Source organism: Hemitrygon akajei, chromosome 9 (assembly GCF_048418815.1).
Source record: "Hemitrygon akajei chromosome 9, sHemAka1.3, whole genome shotgun sequence".
In the NCBI taxonomy this organism is placed as follows: Eukaryota; Metazoa; Chordata; class Chondrichthyes; order Myliobatiformes; family Dasyatidae; genus Hemitrygon; species Hemitrygon akajei.
In genome coordinates this window covers 21,319,975-21,345,836 of record NC_133132.1, presented here as the reverse complement: position 1 = coordinate 21,345,836, position 25,862 = coordinate 21,319,975, and the positions used below count along the sequence as shown (strand labels likewise).

The 25,862-nt window shown below is 44.7% G+C and overlaps 1 protein-coding gene across 3 annotated transcripts in view; it reads left to right on the top strand.

Annotated features, from left to right (window-relative positions):
• The window catches only part of med15 (mediator complex subunit 15), a 188,429-nt gene that overhangs the window by 144,058 nt on the left and 18,509 nt on the right, over positions 1-25,862 (top strand). For all 3 annotated transcript variants that reach the window (XM_073055608.1, XM_073055607.1, XM_073055606.1), the window contains 3 exons: positions 2,881-3,041; positions 24,021-24,187; positions 24,357-24,455. In XM_073055608.1, coding sequence (XP_072911709.1) covers positions 2,881-3,041; positions 24,021-24,187; positions 24,357-24,455 — 427 coding nt within the window. The remainder of the gene's footprint in view (positions 1-2,880; positions 3,042-24,020; positions 24,188-24,356; positions 24,456-25,862) is intronic.

Below are 25,862 nucleotides of genomic sequence, written 5' to 3'. Positions count from 1 at the left end.
GGTTGTCAGTGGCTATTTGAGATGCATGCTATTTAATAGGTGGGAATGGGAGCTTATCACCACTATTCCCCATGGCTTGACCACCTTAAGGAATCTTCAGCTGAATAGTTGAATAAATAATTGATAAAAAGAAAAACTGCGGGGTACATTAAAAGTGTGAAAATCAGGGCAGTTCACATCACCAACACAACTGTGGTTACAACAGAAGATGTCAGCTTGCACTCCTCCAGCAGTGAAGTACATCCATGGAGAATTACATGGGTAGCTCATTTCATGAGAAGGTAACCAGGTAAAGAATGGGTGGCAGTCTGGCTGGGAAGAACGACCAGGTAGGTATTGTAGAGTACAGTGTGTCTCACTGTAATCAGTGCACAGATGTGCAACTAGCAAGTAGGAATGATAATGTGAGGGAATTGAGTGCAAAAATAAGGAGATTATAATTCAGTTACCCAGGGCATTGTGAGCATGTTCTTCCTATGTTTATGGAAGAACACCAATGCAAACAGTTCAGAGATGGTTTATTAGATTGATACCTGCAATGGATGTGCTGTCTTGTGAGGAACAGTTGGACAGGCTAGCCTTGTAGATAATAGAAGGTTGAAGGACCTCATTGAGAACATTAGTTTCTGAAGGCTCCTGACTGGATGTATATTGTGGAGAGGATGTTTCTTCTGTGGGAGAATCTGGAAATAAAAGTGTCTGTTTTAAATAAGTGGTCTCCCGTTTAACTCAGCGTTTTCTGGGAAATTGGGCAAGGGAGTGGCAGACGGAATTTAACGTCAGGCAAGTGTAAAGTGATCCATTTTGGTAAGTTAGACCAGGGCAGGATGTACACAGTGAAGAGCAGAGCTCTGGGGAATGTTGTTGAACAATGAGACTGGAGAACGAGTATGTAGTTCTCTGAAAAAGGCAGTACAGACATAATGGTGAAGGACATGTATGGCAGGCTTGCCTTCATTGACGGGAAGTATTCTGTTATAGTTGTATAAATCATTGGTGAGGACAGCTTGGAGTATTGTGTTGAATTGTGGTTGCCGGACTACAGGAAGGAGGTGTCTGAACTAGAGAGGGTGCAGAAAAGATGCACAGAAATGTTGCCTGGACTTGCCTTGAGTTATAAGGAGAGGCTGGAAAAATTTAAATCGTGGCTTAAAGCCTGCCAGCCTATCATCTCTGAGGACCCATCTTCAACCCACTAGAATTGCCTCTTCACCAGTTATACTTTGTCCCTTTTCATAGTCAGTCCGAGTCTCTCAGGTCCTTTCTCCAGGTCTGTTCATTCAACCAACACCAAGCTAGTGCTTCTGGCTCAGGTCTTGAAGCTCTGTTTTTAAATTAGATTTGTGTTCCTGGTACTATCCAAATAAGATGTTAGTGAATCAGGTACTTATCACAATCCAGTGAGTTTGTGGTGACTGGGACTAGCTTATTTTTAATTCTGGACTCTATTATTCATTCCTTGAATTTAAATTCCCCAGCTCCCACAGTGGGATTTGAACCCATGGCGTTGGAACAGAACTCTGGCTGCTCGTCCAGATGGTTAATTGCTATAGCTCTGTCTCCAGCAGGCTTCCATGTCCGGATCTTCCTGCTCCTGCTCTATTGCCCTTTTGAGTTGGCTCTGATGTACTCATTTTGACCCCAAGTGGCACCATACCGATCAATCCTGCTGGAGGTGTGGTGTCCCTGCAGCTACAACCATCACGTGCTGTCTTCTTCTTCCCCCCGACACAGCCACCAGCCTGCTGAGTTCCTCCAGCATTTTGTGCATGTTGCTTGGATTTCCAGCATCTGCAGATTTTCTCTTGCTTGTGATTGGACACCCACTTTCAGCCTACTGGCAATATCCTTATCACCTGGACCCATTTCTCTAAATCTTCAGACTCTACCTCAATTTGTTTCTTGCCACTCAGTATCCTGATGGCCACACTGTATTCTGATCCAGCCTTCCTTTGCAATGTGTGGCTGAGGTTTCCAACCAGTTGTCTAGCTGTTCTTAGTCAGTGTGTCAGTAAGACACGGGCAGAATTAGGCTGTTTGCTCCATTTGATCATGACTGAATTTATTTTCACTCTGAACCTTCAATACCAAAAGTGCAAGCCCCTAAAATCAGGAGATTCTCAGAGTCCACGTCTCCAACATCTAGGGGATTCCTAATCTCCAGACCCTTAAAAATTCAGGGTGTTTCCTGAATCCAATGAATTACAAAGGCTAGATCTTTAAATTCCAGGGATCCACTAGATCTACGTTCCCTTGATCGAGCCTCAGTGTGTTTTCCGGTGACTCTCTGCTGGAGAGGTGTCTGCCGCAGGCTCACCTGGAGGAATCTCACTATCCAAGGACTCATCCATTTTACAGCTCAGACACAGCAACGTTCAGTGCTCTGATCTTATCCCTAGTGTGAGGCATTGCATAAATTGTTAAATACTTTAAATATTGAATGCTTCAACATTACACAAACTACTGCATATTGAGATAAGTAGAAAAGAGCACCTTCCCTGGGCCAGATTTCCATCAATTCACAATTGCCATCTGTTTAAGAAATCACTTTTTTGCAGTGATTTATCACATATGCATTAAGCAAAGAGGGAACCATTCCCATTTCTTAAATTCCAGATAACCCATGCTACAGTGGTCATAGATTTGAGGTAGATTAAGGTCAGGGTTGGACAAAGGCAGGTGAAGCAAGTGTTCTTTTGATGGGCACCTTTATGCAGCGGCAGTTTTGGATCGAGGTGTGATGTTCCTGTTAAAATGGGAGGTTTGCCTCACCAAACAAGGTGCCCCATCAAGGTCCTTATTTGTCTCCTTGTTTGTATTGATGTTTCTCTGTGAGAAAAATGGTGATGGTTAATAAAGTTCCTTTTTCACTCACTCCAGCCTACACCTCCACCTCCACCGATGTCAATCACAAAGCAGCAGTACCTGTGCCAGCCCCTGTTGGACGCTGTCCTGGCTAACATACGCTCCCCAGTTTTCAATCATTCCTTACAGCGAACCTTTGGGCCAGCTATGACTGCTATCCACGGACCACCAATCACGTAAGTACTTCAACACTTCCCTCTGAATGGACTCCTGCCATTGAACGAGACTCAGTGAATTAACACACAGGCATCCTCTGACAAGGTGATCGAAACATTTCAAACAGATGGATTTTAAGGAGTCCCTAAAAGAAGAGAGAGGAGTTCCTAAAGGGAATTTAGCCAGTTGAGGGCATACCCACCATACTGGAGAGATTAAAATCAGGGATGTGCAAGAGGCTGGAATGGGAGGAACATAAAAATATTGGAAGGTTATGAAGCTGGACATTATTACAGAGGAGAGAAGTAGTAAAAATACATTTCTGTCTACAGTGCCTATTAAAGGTATTCATCCCCCTCTCTTGGAAGTTTTATTGTTTTACAACATTGAATCACAGTGGATTTAATGTGGCTTTTTTAACACTGATCAACAGAAAAAATATCTTTTGTGTCAAAGTGAAAACAGTTCTGTACAAAGTGACCTAAATTAGTTACAAATATAAAACTCAAAATAATTGATTGCATAAGTGTTTATCCCCCTTTAATATGACACAGCAAATCATCACTGGTGCAGCGAATTGGTTTTGGAAGTTATATAATTAGTTAAATGGAGATCTGTTTTTGGAGACCTCTGTGCAGTCAAGGTGTTTCAACTGATTATGGTAAAAATATACTTGTATCTGAAACGTCCAACTGCTTGTGAGTCAGTACCGTGACAAAAACTACAACATGAAGATTAAAGAACACTCCAAGCAACTCCATAAAAAGGTTATTGAAAAGCACAAATCAGGAGATGGATACAAGAACATTTACGAACCACTGGATATCGCCTGGAGTACAGTTAAGTCGATCAGCAAGAAATGGAAAGAATATGGCACAGCTGTAAATCTGTCTAGGGTAAGCTTTTCTCAAAAATAGAGTGACTGTATAAGAAGGGGACTAGTGAGTAGTCCTGGAGGAGTTACAAGCTTCAGTGGCTGAGATGGGAGAGACTGTGCATACAACAACTGTTGCCCGGGTGCTTCACCAGTCACAGCTTTATGGGAGAGTGGCAAAGAGAAAGCCACTGTTGAAAAAAAACTCACATGAGATCTCGGCTACAGTTTGCTGGAAGGCCTGAGGGAGACTCTGAAGTCAGCTGGAGAAAGGATCTATGGTCTGATAAAAACCAAAATTGTGCTTTTTGGCAATCAGAGTAAATATTCTGTTTGGTGTAAGCCAAACACTGCACATCACACTTTAAGAAAGGAGGAAGGCAGCAGAAGGTAAATTATAGACCAGTTAGCCAGACCTCAGTGGTTGGGAAGATGTTGGATTCAATTGTTAAGGATGAGGTGATGGAGTACTTGGTGACACAGGACAAGATAGTACAACGTCAGCATGGTTTCCTTAATGGAAATTTATTCCTGACGAACCTGTTGGAATTCTTTAAAGAGATTACATGTAGGATAGATAAAGGGGATGCAGTAGTGTACATTTGGACTTTCAGAAAGCCCTTGACATGGTGCCACACATGAGACTGCTTACCAAAATAAGAGCCCATGATATTACAGGAAATTTACTAACATGGTTAGAGCATTGGCTGATTAGTAGGAGGCAGTGAGTGGGAAGAAAAGAATCCTTTTCTGGTTGGCTGCCAGTGACTAGTGGTGTTCCTCAGGGGTCAGTATTGGGACGACTTCTTTTAATTCTGTATATAAATGATTTAGATGATGGAATAGATGGCTTTGTTGCCAAGTTTGCAGATGATACAAAGGTTTATGGAGGGGCAGGTAGTGTTGAGGAAACAGGTTGACTGAAGAAGGACTTAGATTAGGAGAATGGGCAAGAGAGTGGGAAATGAAATACAATTCTGGAAAATGCATGGTCATGCACTTTGGTAGCAGAAGTAAATGTGCAGACTGCTTTCTAAATGGGAGGAAAATCTAAAAATCTGAGGTGCAAAGGGACTTGGGAGTCCTTGTGCAGAACACCCTAAAGGTTAACTTGCAGGCGGAGTCGGTGGTGAGGAAGGAAAATGCAATGTTAACATTCATTTCAAGAGGTCTAGAATACAAGAGCGGGGATGTGATGCTGAGGCTTTATAAGTCACTGGTGAGTCCTCACCTCTAGGATATGGAACAGATTTGGACTCCTCATCTAAGAAAAGATGTGCTAGCATTGGAGAGGGTCCAGAGGAGGTTCACAAGGATGATTCCGGGAATGAAAGGGTTATCATACCAGGAACATTTGATGACTCTGGGTCTGTACTCGCTGGAATTTAGAAGGATGGGGGAGAGCTCTTTGAAATCTTTCGAATGTTGAAAGGCCGAGACAAAGTAGATGTGGAAAGGAAGTTTCCCATAGTGGGGGAGTCTAGGACAAGAGGGCACAGCCTCAGGATAGAGGGGCTTCCATTTAGAACAGAGATGCGGAGAAATTTCTTGAGCCAGAGGGTGATGATTTTATAGAATTTGTAACCACAGGCAGCTGTGGAGGCCAGGTTGTTGGGGGTATTTAAGGCAGAGATTGATAGGTTCTTGATTGGACACGCATCAAATGTTATGGGGAGAGGCTGGGCTGTGGGGCTGAGGAGGGGAAATAAGGATCAGCCATGATTGAATGGCAGCACAGACTTGATGGGCTAAATGGCCTAATTCTGCTCCTATGTCTTATGGTCATTAAAAACACACCATCCCTACCGTGAGGCATGGTGGTGGCTGCATCATGCTGTGGGGATGCTTCACTGAAGCAGGCCCTGGAAGGCTCGTGAAGGTAGAGGGTACAATGAATGGAGCAAAATATGGGGAAATCCTGGAGGAAGACCTGATGCAGTCTGCAGGAGAACTGTGACTTGGGAGAAGATTTGTTTTCAGCAAGACAATGACCCCAAGCATAAAGCCAAAGCTACAGAGGAATGGCTTTAAAACAATAAAGTTAATGTCCTGGAGTGGCCAAGTCAGAGTCCAGACCTCAATCCAATTAAGAATTTGTGTCTGGACTTGAAAGGGTCTGTTCGCTCATGATATCCATGCAATCTGACAGAGCTTGAGTGGCTTTGTAAAGAAGAATGTGGGAAAATTGCAGTGTCCAGATGTGCAAAGCTGATAGAGACCTATCCACACAGACTCAAGGCTGTAATTGCTGCCAAAGGTGCATCTACTAAATACTGACCTGAAGGGGGTGAATACTAATGCAATCAATTATTTTGTGTTTTATATTTGAAATTAATTTAGGTCACTTTGTAGAGATCTGTCTTCATTTTGATACAAAAGTCTTTTTCTATTGATCAGTGTCAAAAATGCTAAATTAAATCCACTGTGGTTCAATGTTGTAAAACAATAAAATGTGAAAACTTCCAAGGAGGGTGAATACTTTTTATAGGCACCATATATCTACCTTTCTCCTCCTTCTCCCCCTTCAGGCCTTTCACTATGACTTTGGTATCTCCTGTTTGTGAGTTTACAGTTTAGCCAACATTTACAAAAAGATTTTGTAAAAGTTTTTTAGACCTGGACCTGGTACGAGGAGAACACAGGAAGCAGAGTTTTGGATAACTCCGATCTTATCGTGACCTATAATTTGACTTATTTAACCTCATGCAGTGCTAGGAGAAATTGGTGGTTCAGTTGGACACTGTCTGCTACTAAATGTAGGACATCTAAAGTATGATAAATTATAAAAGGTGGTGTTGACATGTGCAGTTGCATAGGCTCAGCTGGATGCTATCGTGTGATGGGATCAAACTCCGTCTCCATGGGATCCACAGTGACTTGGTAGTCTGGAATCAGAAGGCAGCGGTGGGAGGGTGCTGTTCTGGTTGGGTGCCTGTGACCAGTGGAACTCCAAATGAATCAGTGCTGGAGTCTCTGCTGTAGAGTCATACAGCATGGAAACATGCTCCTCAGCCTGTGGAGCATAATGACTGTGAGCTAATCCCATCGTGTTAACCCCTCCTATACGTGGAATTATGGTTTTTAAATGCTTGTAATGTGCTTGACTCAACCACTATTTCTGGCACCTCCTTTCAAATATGCATGAATTAGCTGCACCTGAGGTCTGTTTAAAATCTCTCACCTCTGATCTTAATCCGATCCCCTCCCTGGAAGACAATGTCCTAGTAGAAAGTTATACTCCCAAATGCAGCCTCACCAACAGCGTATATAACCAAAACATAACTTCCCTTAATGTCAAACTGACGAAGACCATTGTTCCAAATACCTTCATTGTTTACCTCTGATGCACCTTTGTTTCAAAGTACGCCCCAGTATATAAAATGACTTGGATATAAGTGTAGATTGGTATTGGTTTATTATTGTCATGGGTACCAAGGTACAGTATACAATTCATGCAGATCAAATCACCACACAGTGGATTGAGCTATAATAGAGTGCAAAGTAAAGTGGAAAAGTTACTAAAAAAAAAGTGCAGTGCAGATAAGGATAAACAGCAAGATCTTAACAAGGTAAATTATTGAGACCAAGACGTCATCTAATCATACAAGTGATTTGTTCATGAGTCTGACAGAGGCAGACCTTGAGCCTGATGGTATGCAGTTTCAGGCGTTTGAGAAGAGAGAATACCAGGGTGGGTGGGGTCTTTGGTTATGCTGGTTGCTTTAGTGAGGCGCAGGAAGCATAGACAGAGTCCGTGGAAAGGAGGTTGGTTCCCGTGGTGTTCACAACTCCCTGCAGTTTCTGCAGATGCATACTGGCCACATGAAGCTTTGGTGCACCCAGGCAGAATGCTTTCTGTTACGCGTAGATACAAGAGCCGAGGGGGCATGCTGAGGAAGTAGAGGTGTTCGGGAGCTTTCTTGGCCATGACATCAATATAGTTGGACCTAGAGTGGCTATTGTTGATGTTCACACCTAGGAACCTGAAGCTGCCAACAACACCATCGAACCATTGACGTACATAGACAAGAGCAAGTGCAGCACCCCTTTCAAGCCAAGTCACTGTTTATTATCATTTCGACCATAACTGCTGGTACAGCACACAGTAAAAACGAGACAGTGTTTTTCAGGACCGTGGTGCTACATGAAACAGTACAAAAACTACACTGAACTACGTAAAAACAACACAGAAAAAACGACACTAGACTACCGACCTACCCAGGACTGCATAAAGTGCACAAAACAGTGCAGGCATTACAATAAATATTTAACAAGACAATAGGCACAGTAGAGGGCAGTAAGTTGGTGTCAGTCCAGGCTCTGGGTATTGAGGAGTCTGATGGCTTGGGGGAAGAAACTGTTACATAGTCTGGTCGTGAGAGCCTGAATGCTTCAGTGCCTTTTCCCAGATGGCTGGAGGGAGAAGAGTTTGTATAAGGGGTGCGTGGGGTCCTTCATAATGCCGTTACCTTTGCGGATGCAGCGTGTGGTGTAAATGTCCGTAATGGCGGGAAGAGAGACCCCGACGATCTTCTCAGCTGACCTCACTATCGGCTGCAGGGTCTTGCGATCCAAGATGGTGCAATTTCTGAACCAGGCAGTGATGCAGCTGCTCAGGATGCTCTCAATACAATCCCTGTAGAATGTGATGAGGATGGGGGGGGGGGTGGGAGATAGACTTACCTCAGCCTTCGCAGAAAGTAGAGACACTGCTGGGCTTCCTTTGCTATGGAGCTGGTGTTTAGGGACCAGGTGAGATTCTCCGCCAGGTGAACACCAAGAAATTTCTGAAGTAGGGTGGAAATGTTCGTAAAAGCTTAAGACTTCAGAGCAGAATTAAGCCATTTGGCCTATCGCGTCTGCTCTGCCATTTCATCATGGCCAGTTTATTGTCCCTCTCAAACTCATTCTCTTGCCTTCTCCCCATAACTTTTGATGCCCTTACTAATCAAGAAACAATTAACTTCCACTTTAAATATGCCCAGTGACTTGGCCTCCACTGGCATCTGTGGCAATGAATTCCACAGATTCACCACCTTCTGGGTAAGGACGTTCCTCCTCATCTCTGTTCTGAGGATGTGCCCTCTGGTCCTAGAATCTCCCACTGTAGGAAACAGCCTCTTCACTTCCACTCTATCTTTCAATATTCGATAGGTTTCAGTAAGATCCCTTCTCGTTCTTCTATACTCCAGAGCCATCAAATGCACCTCTTACATTAATCCTTTCATTTGTGGGATCATTCTGGTGAGCCCCCTCTGAACCCTTTCCAATGCCAGCACGTCCTCTCTTAGGTAAGGGTTCAAACTGCTCTCAGTACTCCAAATGGAGTCTGACCGCTATTTACAGTATATTCTAGTCCTCGACGTTACATCATTCTAGTCCTCTCAAAATGAGTGCTAACATTGCCTTCATTACCACAGACATAAGCTGCAAGTTCAGCTTCATGGAATTTTGTACGAAGTCTCCCAAATTCCTTTGCACCTCCAATTTCTGAATTCTCTGCCCATTTAGAAAGTAAGCTATACCTTTATTCCTTATACCGAAGTACATACACTTCCATACTCTTCCTTGCACTGTATTCCATCTGCCAAGTCTTCGCCCATTCTCCTAATCTGTGTAAATCCTTCTGCAGGCTCCTTGCATCCTCCACTTAACCTGCCCTTCCTCTTACCCTTGTATCATCCACAAACGTAGCCACAAAACGATCAATCCCATCATCAAGGTCATTAACATGTGGCATGAAATGGAGCAGGCCCAGTACCAGTCCCTGTCGAATACCCCTGGCTGCCAACCAGAAAGAGCCCCCTTTATTCCCACTCTTGCCCATCAGCCAATCTTCTGACAATGCTCATAACTTTCCTGTAAAACCATGAGCTTTTGGCCTAGTGTGTCACCTTGTCAAAGGCCATCTGAGAACCCAGGTAAACAGCATCCATTCACTCTCCTTTGTCTATCCTGCCTGCTGTTTCCTCTAAGTATTCCAGCAGATTTGTCAGGCAAGGTTTTCCCATGGTGGCAGTGGCTTATTTTGTTGTGTGCCTCCAAGTATCCCAGAATCTCATCCTTAATTATGGACACCAACATCTTAGCAAATTCGGCTAACTGCTCTATAATTTCCTGTCTTTTGCCTCCCTCCCTTCTCAAAGAGTGGTGTGACATTTTCAATATCCTAGTCCCCCAGAGCCATTTTAGAATCTGGTGATTCTTGAAAGATCATTGCTAATGACTCCACAGTCTCTTCAGCCATACCTTTCAGAACCCTGGGGTGTAGTCCACCTGATTCAGGTCACTAGTTTACCTTCAGACCTTTCAGTTTCCCGAGCATCTTCTCCTTAAAGCAACTACACTCACTTCTGGCCCCTGACGTCCTTGAACTTGTATTTGGCCTGTCAGCAGCATCAACAGAGCTGTACAAACTAAATAAAAGTACAGAAGGGATAAGCGGAGTGGCCATCGTTGGGGGTAGACCAATGGGGAGAGTAGAAGCGACAGGCTTTGGCTCAAACCAGGCTTCGGTTCGGAACAGGCATCGGCTCTGTGTAAAGCATCTGTTAAGGTTTCTTTTTTGGTTTTTTCCCCTTTTGTACTGTACCATTTGAATGGCTGTGGTGTGTTCTTCATGCCGGATGTCGGAGAACTGGGAGATTCTCACATCTGCGTGAAGTGCATCCGGCTGCAGCTCCTTGAAGACCGTGTGAGGGATCTGGAGCAGCAGCTGGGTGACCTTCGGCTTGTACGGGAGAGTGAGGAGATCATCGATCAGAGTCACCGTGAAGTAGTCACTCGGAAGCTGCAGGAAGCGAGTAGCTGGGTGACCATCAGGAGAAATGGAAACAGGCAGTTAGAGCTGAAACCCCAGTGGCCATTCCCCTCAATAACAAGTATACCGCTTTGGATACTGTTGTGGGGGATGACCACCTGGGAGAATGCCACGGTGACCGGGTTACAGGCTCTGAGCATGGGTCATAGTGCAGAAGGGAAAGGGAAAGAAGGGAGCGGTAGGGATAGGGGACTCGATAGTGAGGGGAACAGACAGGAGATTCTGTGGGCATGATCGGGACACCCGGATGGTGTGTCGCCTCCCAGGTGCCAGGGTCAAGGATGTCTCAGATCGCATCCACACCATGGAGAGGGAGGGGGATGGGGAGGGAGAGCAGCCAGATGTCTTGGTACATACTGGTACCAATGACATAGGAAGGAAAAGCAAAGAGGTCCTGAAAAGAGATTTTAGAGAGCTAGGTAGAAAGCTGAGAAGCAGGACCTCCAGGGAGGTAATTTCTGGGTTGCTACTTGTGCCATGTATCAGTGAGGGTAGAAACAGGATGATTTGGCAGATTAATGCATGGCTGAGAAGGGGGAAGGGCTTCAGGTTCTTGGATCACTGGGATCTCTACTGGGAGAGGTATAACCTGTTCAAAAGTGACGGGTTGCACCTGAACCCGAGGGAGACCGATATTCTTGGAGGCAGGTCTGCTGGAGCTGTTGGGGAGGGTTTAAACTAACTTGGTGGGGGGGGGGGGTAAGAACTGAAGTGAAGGGACCCAGAATAGGATGGGTGGTGAAAAGTAAAGATAGCATGCAGTCAGACTGTCAGGAAGGGCAGGCAGGTGATGGGACTCATTTGCAGCCAACAGGCTGAGTATCAAATCATTAGGGATGCAGAATCAGAAAGGATAGCAAATACAGTACTCAAGGTGTTGTATCTAAATGCACATGGTATAAGAAATAAAATGGATGATCTTGTTGCACCATTACGGATTGTCAGGTATGATGTTGTGGCCATCACTGAAGGATGGTTGTAGTTGGGAGCTGAATGTCCAAGGTTACACGTTGTATTGGAGGGATAGGAAGGTAGGCAGAGGGGATGTGTGGCTCTGCTGGTAAAGAATGCCATCAAATCAGTAGAAAGATGTGACATAGGATCGGAAGATGCTGAGTCCTTGTGGGTTGAGTTAAGAAACTGCGAGGATAACAGGACCCTGGTGGTAGTTATATACAGGCCTCCCAACAGTGGCTGGGATGTGGACCACAAATTACAACAGGAAATAGAAAAGTCGAAAGGGCAATGTTATGATAGTCATAGGAAATATTAACATGCAGGTCGTTTGAGAAAATCAGGTTGGTAATGGTTCTCAAGAGAGTGAGTTTGTTGAATGCATGCTAGACAGCTTTTTAGAGTAGTTTGTTGTTGAGCCTACTAGGGGATCTGCTATACTGGACTGGGTGTGATGTAATGAACCAGAGGCGATTAGGGAGCTTCAGGTAAAAGAACCCTCAGGAACCAGTGATCACAATGTGATTGTGTTCAACTTGAAATCTGATAGGGAGAAAGTAAAGTCTGACGTAGCAGTATTTCAGTGGAGTAGGGGAAATCACAGTGGTATGAGAGAGGAGTTGGCCAAAGTAAATTGGAACGAGCTGCTGGCAGAGATGACAGCAGAGCAGCAATGGTGTGCGTTTCTGGGAAAAATGAGGAAGGTGCAGAACATGTGTATTCCATGTGTAAAATTCAAAAGGTAAAATAGTGCAACCGTGGCTGGCAAGGGAAGTCACAGTTATTGTAAAAGCAAAAGAAAGGGCATACAACAAAGCAAAAATGAGTGGGCAGATAGAGGATTCAGAAATTTTTTTAAAGCCTACAGAGCGCAACTGAAAAAATTTTGGAAGAGAGAAAATGAAATATGAAAGCAAGCTAGCAAATAATAACAAAGTGGATAGTAAAATTTTTTTCAAGTATGTTAAAAATAAAAGAGAAATGAGAGTGGATATAGGACCACTAGGAAATGAGGCATGAGAAATAATAACGGGGGACAAGGAAATGGCTGATGAACTAAATGAGTATTTTGCATCATTCTTCACTGTGGAAGACACTAGCACTGTGCCTGATGTTGTAGTGTGTGAGGGAAGAGAAGTGAGTACAGTTACTGTTACAAGAGAGAAGGTGCTTAAAAAGCTGGAAGACCTAAAGGTACATAAGTCACCCAGACCAGAGGAACTGCACCCTAGGGTTCTGAAAGAGGTAGAATTAGAGATTGTGGTGGCATTAGAAATGATCTTTCAAAAATCATTGGATGCTGGCATGGTGCCAGAGGACTGGAAAATTGCAAATGTTACTCCACTCAGATGCAGAGAAATTTCTTTAACTAAAGGGTGGTGAATTTGTGGAATTTATTGTCACGTGCAGCTGTGGTGGCCAGGTCGTTGGGTGTATTTAAGGCAGAGTTTGATAGGTTCTTGATTGGACATGGCATCAAAGGATACGGGGAGAAGGCTGGGAACTGGGGTTGAAGAGGAGATAGAAGAAAGGATCAGTCTTGATTGAATGGTAGAGAAGACTCAATGGGCCAGATGGCCTAATTCTATTCCTATGTCTTAAGGTCTAACTTCTGGCATGCTGCTGGTGTCTTCCACAGTGAAGGCTGGCGCAAAATTCTTATTCAGTTCATCCGCCACTTCTTTATTCTCCTTACTACCTCTCCAGCATCACTTTCCAGCAATCTGATGTCCACGCCTGACTCTCTTTTACTCTACGTATCTGTAAAATCTTCTTTGATACCCTGTTTTATATTATTGGTTAGCTTACTTCGTATTTCATCGTCTTTCTCCTTAATGCTTTTTTAGTTGCCCTCTGTTGGTTTTTTAAAATGCTCTCAATCCTCCATCTTCCCTCTGATTTGTGTTATATTGTATCCTCTTTTGCTTTGGTTTTCATTATCAGCCGCAGTTGCCTCAACCTCCCTTCAGAATACTACTTCTACTTTGTGATGAACCAATCCTGTGTCTTCCAGGAACTTCAACCGTTGTTGCTGTACTGTCATCTCTGCTGGTGCCCCCAACTTTGGCCAGCTCCTCTCTCGTGTCTCTGTAGATCCTTTTTCTCCATTGTAATACCAAAGCATCTGATTTTAGATCTCTTCCCCCTCAAACTGCAGCATATTGTATTTTCATTACTGTCTTCAAAGGCTTCCTTTACATTAAGCTTTCTAATCAAATCTGGTTTATTACACAACACCCAATCCAGAATTGCCTTTTCTCTAATGGAAAGAGTTTAGAAAAGGACGGGATTAACTTCATGCTACGTGGGGTCACAATTGAAAAGGGTGATGAACACAGGATTGAAGGTGCTGTATTCGAATGCACACAGTATACAAACTAAGGTAGATGGTCTTGTAGCACATTTAGAGATTGGCGGATATGATTGAGTTGTGGTTGAAGGAAGGTCACATCTGGGAGAGAAAATCCCAGGATCACTTCTTATTGAAGGTGAGCAGAGGTTGGGGTGGCTCTGTTGGTTTAAAAAAATGAAATCAAATCGGTTGAAGGAAGTGATTCAGTATCAGAAGCTGTAGGGTTAAGAAACTAAGGGTAAAAAGACCCTGATTCGAGTTACATAACAGGCATCTGAACAATGGCCAGGATGTGGGATCAGATTACATCGGAAGATAGAAAAAGCAATGTTACGATGGACATGGGGGATTTCAGTACTCAAAAATCGAGTTGATGTGGGATAAATGAATAGAGAAAACAATACAGAATTCACCTAGACTTTCAGAGCACATTAGCATCACTGAATATTGGAGAGTTACAGACGGGCAAGGGAGAAACCCTCACCCTAACTGGGAAAAGAGTAGCTTTGAAGAGTACTTGAGAAAGACGGCCTGCTTGCACGGAGGCGGCACGTGGCTGTGATGGAATGGATCCTTTCTGACCACACCTCCAGAATCCATAGCAGAATTGCAGAGCTGGCAGGTAACATCATAGAAAAGATAACTTCGTATAATTCTGTGGTATGAAAATAATGTGAGGAATATTAATGTATTTATTTAAATTCCTCAATGCTTATTTAGCTGGAGACAACAGATTAAAGATTAGCTCTATTTGTGACATATACATTGAAAGATCGTAAGTGAAATACATCACTTAAGACAAATCAGATCAGTGAGGATTGTGCTGGGGGCAGCCCACGAGGTTCCAGTGCCAAAGTACTGTGTTCACAAATACCATTTAAGGTGAAGCAAATTGGTTGTGTGAGAAGTACGACTGGTTGAAAGAGTGTGTGCCCAGAATTTCAGTTCTTTGGTAAAGTGTTACCACTTTGCTATTAACACTTCTACTGAAAGAAGTGTGGTGATACAACACTTCCATCTACCCATCTAGCTCAAATGCAGTCTCATAATTAACAAATTTCACGTCACATGCCGGTGATGATAAACCTGATTCTGATAAATCTTCAGTTTAGAGAAAATATTCTGCATTTCCCCACCAAGTGCAAGAATTAGGTTTATTTTATGTAATTTTCTTGAAAATATACAGTACCTAAATGGATTACTGGTTTATAGATCTCAGTGGAAATACAGACATATAGTCTCCTAATTAAATGTTAGGAACTCAACTGTTTCGTCAGAGCCATATGTCAACCCCATCAATCCAAGCAGTGCCTCCTGTTAAATTGCATTATTGCAATCACTCATGCTGGTTATATTAAGTGCTCCTGACTGCTGCACCAGTTACTGCCAAATCATTCTCTTATCTCCGTCAACTGGCTCAGTAAGCAACAGGGACAACAGAAACAGTACCACAAGAAAATTAATGTCTGAAGGCCGAGAGGCCTCCAGAGGTGTTCCTATTTCTTTTGTCTCTCTTGAACATCACCACCAGGGTCCTTTCCATGTTGCTTAGCATCCTGATTTCCTCCATTGTTCCTGGGTCTGAAACTCCATACAGCACTACAGGAGAACACTGCAATGGTAGCTCAGCCCCACCTTCACCAAAGCAAGTAGGGATGGGTAATAAACCTGATCCTGAAAATGACAACGCAGGAAAGGAAAGCTTCCCTCAGCTAACGCTCATAGATAACCCAAAATTCGCCAACAGATTGCAGCTGCAGTTTGTCCACTGTGTCTGGAGCACCCGAAGGTCCACCACAATTAAATCTTTGAAGAGGCCTGTGGCTCCTCTTGCTGAACACAGAGACCAGGTTGGGAAAAGCATCAGAGTTCCTGGAAAAAAATGAACTGTAAATGCAAGGGGTTCAAGCTGGAAATCTCAGAAAAGGAACAGCACATCGATAGGCCAAGATCCAACAAAAACCTCATAACGTGAAAGACATAATGCATGGAGAGATTGCACGAGGAATAACAACTCACTGATAACCATAGTGTGTGTGGTCATCTGTGATCCAAACACTAAACTCCAGCCGACTGAGAGCCAAGAATGGAGGAGTCATAGACAGCTACAGCACAGAAACAGGCCCTTTGGCCCATCTAGTCCATGCCAGATCCATTTTAACTGCCCGCTTCTTAAGATCTGTACTGGGACCCTAGCCCTCCATATCCCTACTGTCCATGTACTTATCCAAACTTAGATGTTGATGTTGAAATTGACCTGGCATGCACCACTTGTGCTGACAGCTCACTCCACACTCTCACGACCCTCTGAGTGAAGACATTTCCCCTCATGCTCCCCTTAAACTTTTCACCTTTCACCCTGAAGCCATGACTTCTGGTTGTAGTCCCACCCAACCTCAGTGGAAAAAGCCTACTTGTATTTACCCTATCGATACTCCTCATAATTTTGTATACCTCTATCAGATCTCCTCTCAAACGTCTACATTCTAAGAATACAGACCTAACCTAATCTTCCCTGATAATTCAGCTCCTCCAGACCCAGCAACATCCCTGTAAGTGTTCTCTGCACTCTTTCAACCTTGTTTACATCTTTCCTGTAGGGTAGGTGACCAAAACTGCACACAACACCTCAAATTAGGCCTCCCCGACATCTGAAACAGCTTCATCATATCATTCCTATCCAGTACTCAGTATATTGATCGATGACAGCCAGTGTGTCAAAAGCTTTCTTTATAATCTTATCTACCAATGATGCCACTTTCAACCAATTACATACCCTCTATTCCCATAAGACATAGGAGCAGAATTAGGCCATTCAGCCCATCGAGCCTGCTTCACCACTCCATCCTAGCAGATCCCAGATCCCACTCAACCCCATACACCTGCCTTCTTGCCATATCCTCTAGTGCCCTGACCAATCAGAAAACCATTAATTCCTGCCTTAAATATACCCACTTGGCCTCTCCAACGCAGTCTGTGGCAGAGCATTCCACAGATTCACTATTCTCTGAATTTAAAAAAAAATCCTCCTTATGCCTGTTCTAAAAGATCATCCCTCAATTTTGAGGCTGTGCCCTCTAGCTCTAAATAACCCCACCGTAGGAAATATCCTCTCCACATCCACTCTCTGTAGTCCCTTCAGCAGTTGTTAGGTTTCAATGAGATCTCCCCCCACCATTCTTCTAAATTCCAGTGAGTACAGGCCCAAAGCTGCCAAATGCTCCACATGTGTTATTCCCAGAATCATCCTCGTGAGCCTCTACTGGCCTCTTTCCAATGACAACACATCCTTTCTAAGATACGGAGCCCAAAACTGTTGACACTACTCCCAAGTGCAGCCTGACTACTGTCTTATAAAACCTCAGTATTATCTCCTTGCTTTTATATTCTTTCCCCCTTGAAATCAATGCCAACGTTGCATTTGCCTTCTTTACCACAGACTCAACCTGTAAATTAATCTGTTGGGGTCTTTCATGAGGACTTCCAAGTCCCTCTGCACCTCTGATGTTTGAACCTTCTCTCCATTTCGATTATAGTCTGCACTATTGTTCCTTTTACCAAAATACATTGTCATACATTTTCCAACACTGTATTCTATCTGCCACTTTTTTGCCCATTCTTCCAATTAGTATAAGTCCTGCTGAAATTTCATTGCTTCCTCAGCACTACCAACCCCTCCACCTATCTTCGTATCATCTGCAAACTTTGCCACAAAGCCATCAATTCCATTATGTAAATCATTGACAAACAATGTGAAAAGTAATGGTCCCAATACTGACCCCTGAGGAATACCACTAGTCATTGGCAGCCAGACAGAAAAGGACCCCTTTATTCCCACTGGCTGTCAGCCATTCCTCTATCCATGCCAGTATCTTTCCTGTAACTCCATAGGATTTCATCTTATTATGCAGCTTTATGTGTGGCACCTTATTCAATGCCTTATGAAAATCCAAGTAAATGAATTCTATGCCTCTCCTTTGTCCACCCTGTTTGTAACTTCTTCAAAGAGCTCTAACAGAATTGTCAGGCAAAATTCCCCTTTACAGAAACAAAGCTATCATTAACTTATTTTATTGTTAGTCTCCCAGTAGCCCAAAACCTCATCCGTAATAACAGACTCCAACACTGGCCTATAATGTCTTTTGCTTTCCTTCCTTCTTAAAAAATTGAGTGACATTTGCAACTTTCCAGTCCTCCGGGACCATGCCAGAATCAAGTGATTCTTGAAAGATCATAACCGATGCATCCATTATCTCTTTAGCAACCTCTCTCAGGACTCTGGGATGTCGTCCATCTGGTCCGGGTGACTTATCCACCGTAAGACCTTTCAGTTTGCCTGGCACTTTTTCCCTTGTAATAGCAACGACACTCACGGACCTCTGGCACTTTGCTAGTGTCTTTCACACTAAAGACTGTTCACTGTATAAGACCTACTGTGGTTGGTCCCATTGAAGTACAAAACCTTGCACTTATCTGCATTAAATTCCATCTGCCATATTCACCCATTTTCCCAGCTGATGCACATCCTCTGCCAGCTTCCTCAATGTACACTACACCCACATCATGGACTGGGGCAGACACGGTCTGATGGAAAGAGAACTTCCAAGATCTTGTCAACCAAGACTTTGGGCAGAGCACATTTTCTTGTTTCCAGTCCCTATAAAAAGTATTCACCCCCTCCCCCCCGGAAATTTTTATGTTTTATTGTCTTACAGCATTGAATCACAGTGGATTTAGTTTGGCCTTTTTTGACATTGACCAACGGAAAGATTCTTTCTTGTCATTGTGAAAACTGATCTCTACAAAAGAGATCTAAATTAATTATGAGTATAAAACACAAAATAATTGATTGCATTAGTATTCACCTCCTTCGAGTCAGTATTTAGTGTTACGAAACCCCGTAACTGGGTCACTTACCAGCAAAGATAGAGAGGTCTGATGGTACTATTTTTAAACGTTTTTATTTATAAAGGGGCACAAAAGTAAGGTTAATACAAACATTCAGATAATATACGTCGTCAATACTCAATCTAAAGCGCGGGTATAGTAATAATCAACAATAAGAAGTAGCTCTATCGTTTGTCTAGGGGTAAAAATATTGTCTGATGGAAATATCAAAGTCTCTGGAGTTCATGCAGGCTTTTAGCCTTCTTGGGACCGCTGGGGTTTCACATGTTGGAGAGAGAGAGAATTTTTGGTGAGAAAATAAACTTGCCAGCCTTTTGGACTCAAATCGTTGAATCGGGAACGTGGGTTCCCTGTTGTCAGTTCGAAGTCCTTTTCGGTGTTATCAGCCACTCGCTCCCCAGGCTAGGGGAACCGAACCACACGTGGCTTCCGAATAGCTTCCCGTCATCACGGGAGCGATGAGCGATGGTGTCTCCTTCTGGTGCGTCGCTGGGGTACTGCCTCCTGCAGTCCCCTTTTTATCTTGACTTGCAGAGTTGTAGATGTCAATCAAGGTAGGGTGATACAATCCCCACCCCACATTGCCCGAGGGTGTCCATGTAGCCCTGAGAGCTGGCACGTAGTATAGAGTCGCTATCCACACAGGTGTCTCTAAGAACAATGGTCAAAATCCGTTGCATTGTCTCTCATTTCCTGAGTCCAAGGCCCGAATTAATAGCGATCTGGCGATTCTCAGGAAGGAGGGGGCTGGTATCATAACATTAGTAGGTGGACCTTTGGCAGCAATAACAGCCTTGAGTGAGTCTGTGTGGATAGGTCTCTATCAGCTTTGCACATCTGGACACTGCAATATTTTCCCATTCTTCTTTACAAAACTGCTCAATGTCTGTCAGATTGCATGGGGATCGTGAGTGAACAGCCCTTTTCAAATCTAGTCACAAATTCTCAATTGGATTGAGGTCTGGACTCTGACTTGGCCACTCCAGAACATTAACTTCATTGTTTTTAAAGCTATTCCTGTGTAGCTTTGGCTTTATGCTTGGGCTTATTGTCTTGCTGGAAAACAAATCTCCCAGGTCGCATTTGTCTTGTAGACTGCATCAGGTTTTCCTCCAGGATTTCCCTGTATTTTGTTACATTCATTTTATCCTCTAATTTCACAAGCCTTCCAGGGCCTGTTGCAGTGAAGCATCTCCACAGCATGATGCAGTCACCACCATGCTTCACGGTAGGGATGGTGTGTTTTTAATGTTGTAGTCTGATGACCAAAAAGCTCAATTTTTATTTCATCAGACCATAGAACCTTCTTCCAGCTGACTTCAGAGTTTCCCCCATTCCTTCTGGCAAACTGTAGCCAAGATTTCATGTGAGTTTTTTTCAACAGTTTCTTTCTTTGCCACTCTGCCATAAAGCTGTGACTGGTGAAGCACCCAGGCAACGGTTGTTGTATGGTCAGTCTCTCCCATGTCAGCCACTGAAGCTTGTAACTCCTCCAGAGTTGTCATAGATTGCTCAGTGGCCTCCCTCACTAGTCCCCTTCTTGCACAGTCACTCAGGTTTTGAAGACGGTCTGCTCTCGGCAGATTTACAGCTGTACCATATTCTTTCCATTTCTCGATAAATTGACTTAACTGTGCTCCAAGGGATATTCAGTGACTAGGACATTTTCTTGTATCCATCTCCTCCTCCAGCTGGTCTCACCTATCATTTGCTAGCAAATACTCTTCCTCGCCTCCCCCCCTCCCCCCACAACACATCCTGGCTCCTGGCCCTTCCCTTTCAGTCTTGATGAAGGGTCTCAGCCCAAAACATCAAATTTATTCCCTTCCATAGATGATGCCTGACCTGCTGAGTTCCTGCAGTATTTTGTGGGAATAGTGGACCCAGCTTGGCATGTCATGGAATCCAGTCTCCCCTCTGTGGACCCTGTTTACACTTCTCAGTGCCTCAGTAAATCTAGATTGTCTTGTGAATGTAGTGATATCTCGGGCTACAACAGTTCTGCCCTTGTTTCTGGATGGTAAGTTCCAGTGTTGATGAAGGTGTTGTTAGGGGGACTTCTCAGGTGCTGATGTGTGCCTGTAGCTCTTGATCTGACTGGTATAAGAGGCCACAGGTGAAGGAAACGGGTTTGATTTTTTGTAGAGCGTTTTGTGGATGGTCTACTTTGTAGCCGTGGTATGCTAGGGCTGGTGAATGAGGTGCCAGTCAATACAACCGAGGGGATGTGTCCTGTACTGTCAGATTTGCACCTTCCAGAGGAAAGGCTTCCGAGAATCTGGAAGCAAACATGAATATCTAGTTCATGATCTGTTCTGGCTGTACTATTGATGGAGTCATACAGCTTGGAAACAGGCCATTTAGACCACCGAGTCGCTGCCAACTCATTAATTCCATTTTACTCTTCCATGTTCACATCAACTCCAGCCCAGATTCTATCACCACCCTGCACATCTGTCAGAGGAAGCCAGGATAGCGGGTCGGGGGGGCTTCAAGCAGTCTCGGGGAATGTACAAACTCCACACAGAAACACCGGAGACAATGTGCATCTCCTGCTTACATCTCTGGTTGACAGGCTACCACACTATGTGAAGCACTTAAACACACTTTACATAATTCTGTAGCTTTGGTCCTGAATTTTATTCCCCCCCCCCCCCCCCCCCACACAGAGGCGTGTTTCCCGTTTGTTAACCTCTCCTTGGCTGTTCACTGGGTAGTGATCGAGTCAGTCATGACTGTACTTCAGTGTCGAGGCACTGAGGTTACCTGGCCCTGTTGTCCAGACCAGACTGGTTGGGAATGTTGGTTTGGAATCGCAGGTAGTGACGAGCCCCATTGCTGGGAACGGAGTGATCAACAGTTTAGGGTAATCCTTCCCGCTCACTGTTCGGTCAGTTGAGATTAATTCTAAAGGGTGCTTTTAGTTCTCCATGTTGATTGAAGGTGGAGCGAGATGGAAGAAGCCCTGATCAGTGACTTGGACAGTGGGACCTCAGTGATACGACACGGCGGACGTAGTTTCTGACACACTACACTGTGGTGGGTGGGACCTCAGTGATACGACACAGCGGACGTAGTTTCTGACACACTACACAATGGTAGGTGGGACCTCACTGATACGACACGACGGACGTAGATTCTGACACACTACACGATGATCGGTGGGACCTCACTGATACGACACGGCGGACGTAGTTTCTGACACACTACACAATGGTGGGTGGGACATCACTGATACGACACGGCGGACGTAGTTTCTGACACACTACACGATGATCGTTGGGACCTCACTGATACGACACGGCGGACGTAGTTTCTGACACACTACACAATGGTGGGTGGGACCTCAGTGATACGACACGGCGGACGTAGTTTCTGACACACTACACAATGGTGGGTGGGACATCACTGATACGACACGGCGGACGTAGTTTCTGACACACTACACAATGGTGGGTGGGACCTCACTGATACGACACGGCGGACGTAGTTTCTGACACACTACACAATGGTGGGTGGGACCTCACTGATACGACACGGCGGACGTAGTTTCTGACACACTACACAATGGTGGGTGGGACCTCACTGATACGACACGGCGGACGTAGTTTCTGACACACTACACAGTGGTGGGTGGGACCTCAGTGATACGACACGGCGGACGTAGTTTCTGACACACTACACAGTGGTGGGTGGGACCTCAGTGATACGACACGGCGGACGTAGTTTCTGACGTACTACACAATGGTGGGTGGGACCTCACTGATACGACACGGCGGACGTAGTTTCTGACACACTACACAGTGGTGGGTGGGACCTCACTGATACAACACGGCGGACGTAGTTTCTGACACACTACACAATGGTAGGTGGGACCTCACTGATACGACACGGCGGACGTAGTTTCTGACACACTACACAATGGTGGGTGGGACCTCACTGATACGACACGGCGGACGTAGTTTCTGACACACTACACAATGGTAGGTGGGACCTCAGTGATACGACACGGCGGACGTAGTTTCTGACACACTACACAATGGTGGGTGGGACCTCACTGATACGACACGGCGGACGTAGTTTCTGACACACTACACGATGGTGGGTGGGACCTCAGTGATACGACACGGCGGACGTAGTTTCTGACACACTACACAATGGTGGGTGGGACATCACTGATACGACACGGCGGACGTAGTTTCTGACACACTACACAATGGTGGGTGGGACCTCACTGATACGACACGGCGGACGTAGTTTCTGACACACTACACGATGGTAGGTGGGACCTCACTGATACGACACGGCGGACGTAGTTTCTGACACACTACACAATGGTAGGTGGGACCTCACTGATACGACAGGGCGGACGTAGTTTCTGACACACTACACGCTGGTAGGTGGGACCTCACTGATACGACACGGCGGACGTAGTTGCTAATGCCCTGTAGTAATTGTGAACAAGGTAGAGTGGCCAATAGTGGGTCTGGACTTTTACTGCAAACAACTTATGTGTGAGGGAGAAGTTAAATGTGATTCCTCCATGCTGTGTTAAAATAAAATGGAATTCTGTAGGAAGAGGTGCTTGTTAGCTTGTAGAGAAAGTGAGGTCATTGCATAGGTACAGGCACCAAATGTATGGAGAAGTACCAGTGGTAAGGGTTTGAAAGGTATAAAAGGGGCACCTGTTTTGGTGCAAGAGGAGAGAGTTTTATCCTGGCTGATGACTAGTGCTCAGGTAGGGGACGACGGTATGTCAGACAGAGGGAGAGGGGAGAGGCTGCATTCCTCATTTGGAGGATTTTGAGTATTACTCTGATTTCTGCACTGCTTCTACTTGCTGCTGTAGAAGTTTGTTCTTTTGTTTTGCATTTGTGCTAGTTCTAATAAAGTGTTTTCCTGTGGCCTTGAACATGTGTCATCTCCTTTGTTTGAGAGTACATATGTGAATAACGTGAACTGAATCAGGAAAGAACACGTAACAAATTTTAAAGTAATTTTCATTGATAGTGCAGCACTGAAGAAGCTTTATAACATGAACGATGTCAGCCAGTATACTTGGCCAATGACCAGGAATGTTTTCCACACAGGGCCCCTCTGATCCCTGCTCGGAAACGCAGGCACGAAGAGGACGAGAGACAAACCATTCCCAATGTTTTACAGGGGGAGGTCGCACGGCTAAATCCAAAATTCCTGGTGAATTTGGACCCTTCCCACTGCAGCAACAATGGAACAGTCCACCTCATATGCAAGCTGGGTGAGTAAAGGCGTTTCGGACCAATGTTGTTATTCTCGTGATGTGGAGCATGGATGTTGAGAGATTCCTGAGTCACCTGGTGCATGCTCCTGCGCCGTAACTCCTCCGGATGGCTGGCTGGAGATGCTGATTACTTGAGATGATGTTGATGTGATCTCTTTTTAATCAGATGACAAGAGTCTCCCCAGTGTTCCCCCGCTCCAGCTCAGTGTTCCAGCTGACTACCCGGACCACAGCCCTCAGTGGACAGATGACTCCCAGCAGTATGGTGAGTTCACAAGGGGAGGGGTGCGTGGTTTCCCGATGGGCTGTTGCCTCTTGCTGTGTAAGCAGTCCTTTGTGCACATGGAGTTGTGAATCCGCTCCAACATTCAGGCTGATCTGGCCGTGGACTCGGTTCCACCCACCTTTTCCTCACAACCCTTGATTCTCCTACTGTGCAAAACCTATCTTAACTATGTCTTAAGTATATTTAATAAAGTAGCCTGAATTAATAAATGCACAAATTCACTACCCTCTGGGTCCTCCTCATCCCCATCCTAAAAATACTCCCCTAAATCTCGGGGCTACGTCCCCTCGTTCTAGTCTCGCCAGTGGAAACAAATTTCCTGCTTCTATCTTTTCTATCCTTTTCATAATTTTATGTTTCTCCAAGATCCCTTCTGATCCTTTTGAATTCCAGTGAGTGTAGTCCCAGGTGACTCAATTTCTCCTCATAGGCTAACCCCCCCCCCCCCCCCCCCCACATCTTCAGGATCAACCTACTGGCCCCCATCTGTACACCTCCAAAGCCAATATACCCTTCCTCGAGTAAGGAGACCTGAACTGCTCGCAGTACTCCAGGTGCGGCCTCAACAGTTCCCTGTACCGTTGCATAACCACTCTGCTCTTAAATTCAATCCCTTTAGCAGTGAAGGCCATTGTTCCATTTGCTGCCTTGATATCCTGTTGCACTGACACTCCCAATCCTTTCTGCACAGTCACCTGCTGCAGACTTTCGCCATTACCTTCTGTTTTTCCTTCCCAAGTGGATAACCTTGGTTTTACCAACGTTGTGCTCCATCTGCTGGACTCTTGCACAACTACTTCGCCTATCTATATCTCCACATCCTCTGCACGATTGACTTTTTCACTTGAACCTGCTTTGCCATTCAGAATGCTAATGACTGATCCATTTGCCATTTTCCTGCTCTCTCCCCATGCTCCTAATATTTAAGACATCTGGCAGTCTTCTTCACAGAGGCAGAGAACTTCAAAGAGAGAAATTCCTCCAGCTTTATCTTAAAAGGGTAACGCCCTCATTGTGAAACCCTGTTGACTTACCCTGAGATATCCCATCAGGGGAAACATCCTCTCAGCACTCTCCCTATTAATGTCCCTCAGAACCATGTGATTCAGTCAGATTATTCCTCATTGTTCAAAACTCTGATGGGTGTAGGGAGTTCATTCTGTCTTATGCCTCGCAGTCGTTAGTAAAAAAACAACTTCCTCCTTTTACCAGTTTAGTCAAGCACATCCAAGGAAATCGCCTGACATCCAGAGACTTAAATCACACCCATACAGTGATTATCAACATGATGTGTATCATCCCATTCTAAGGTTACACATTACAGAAAGTAATTCCTTGACAAATCCACTAACATGGATACTGGGAATAAAGGGGGCTGCCAGTGAC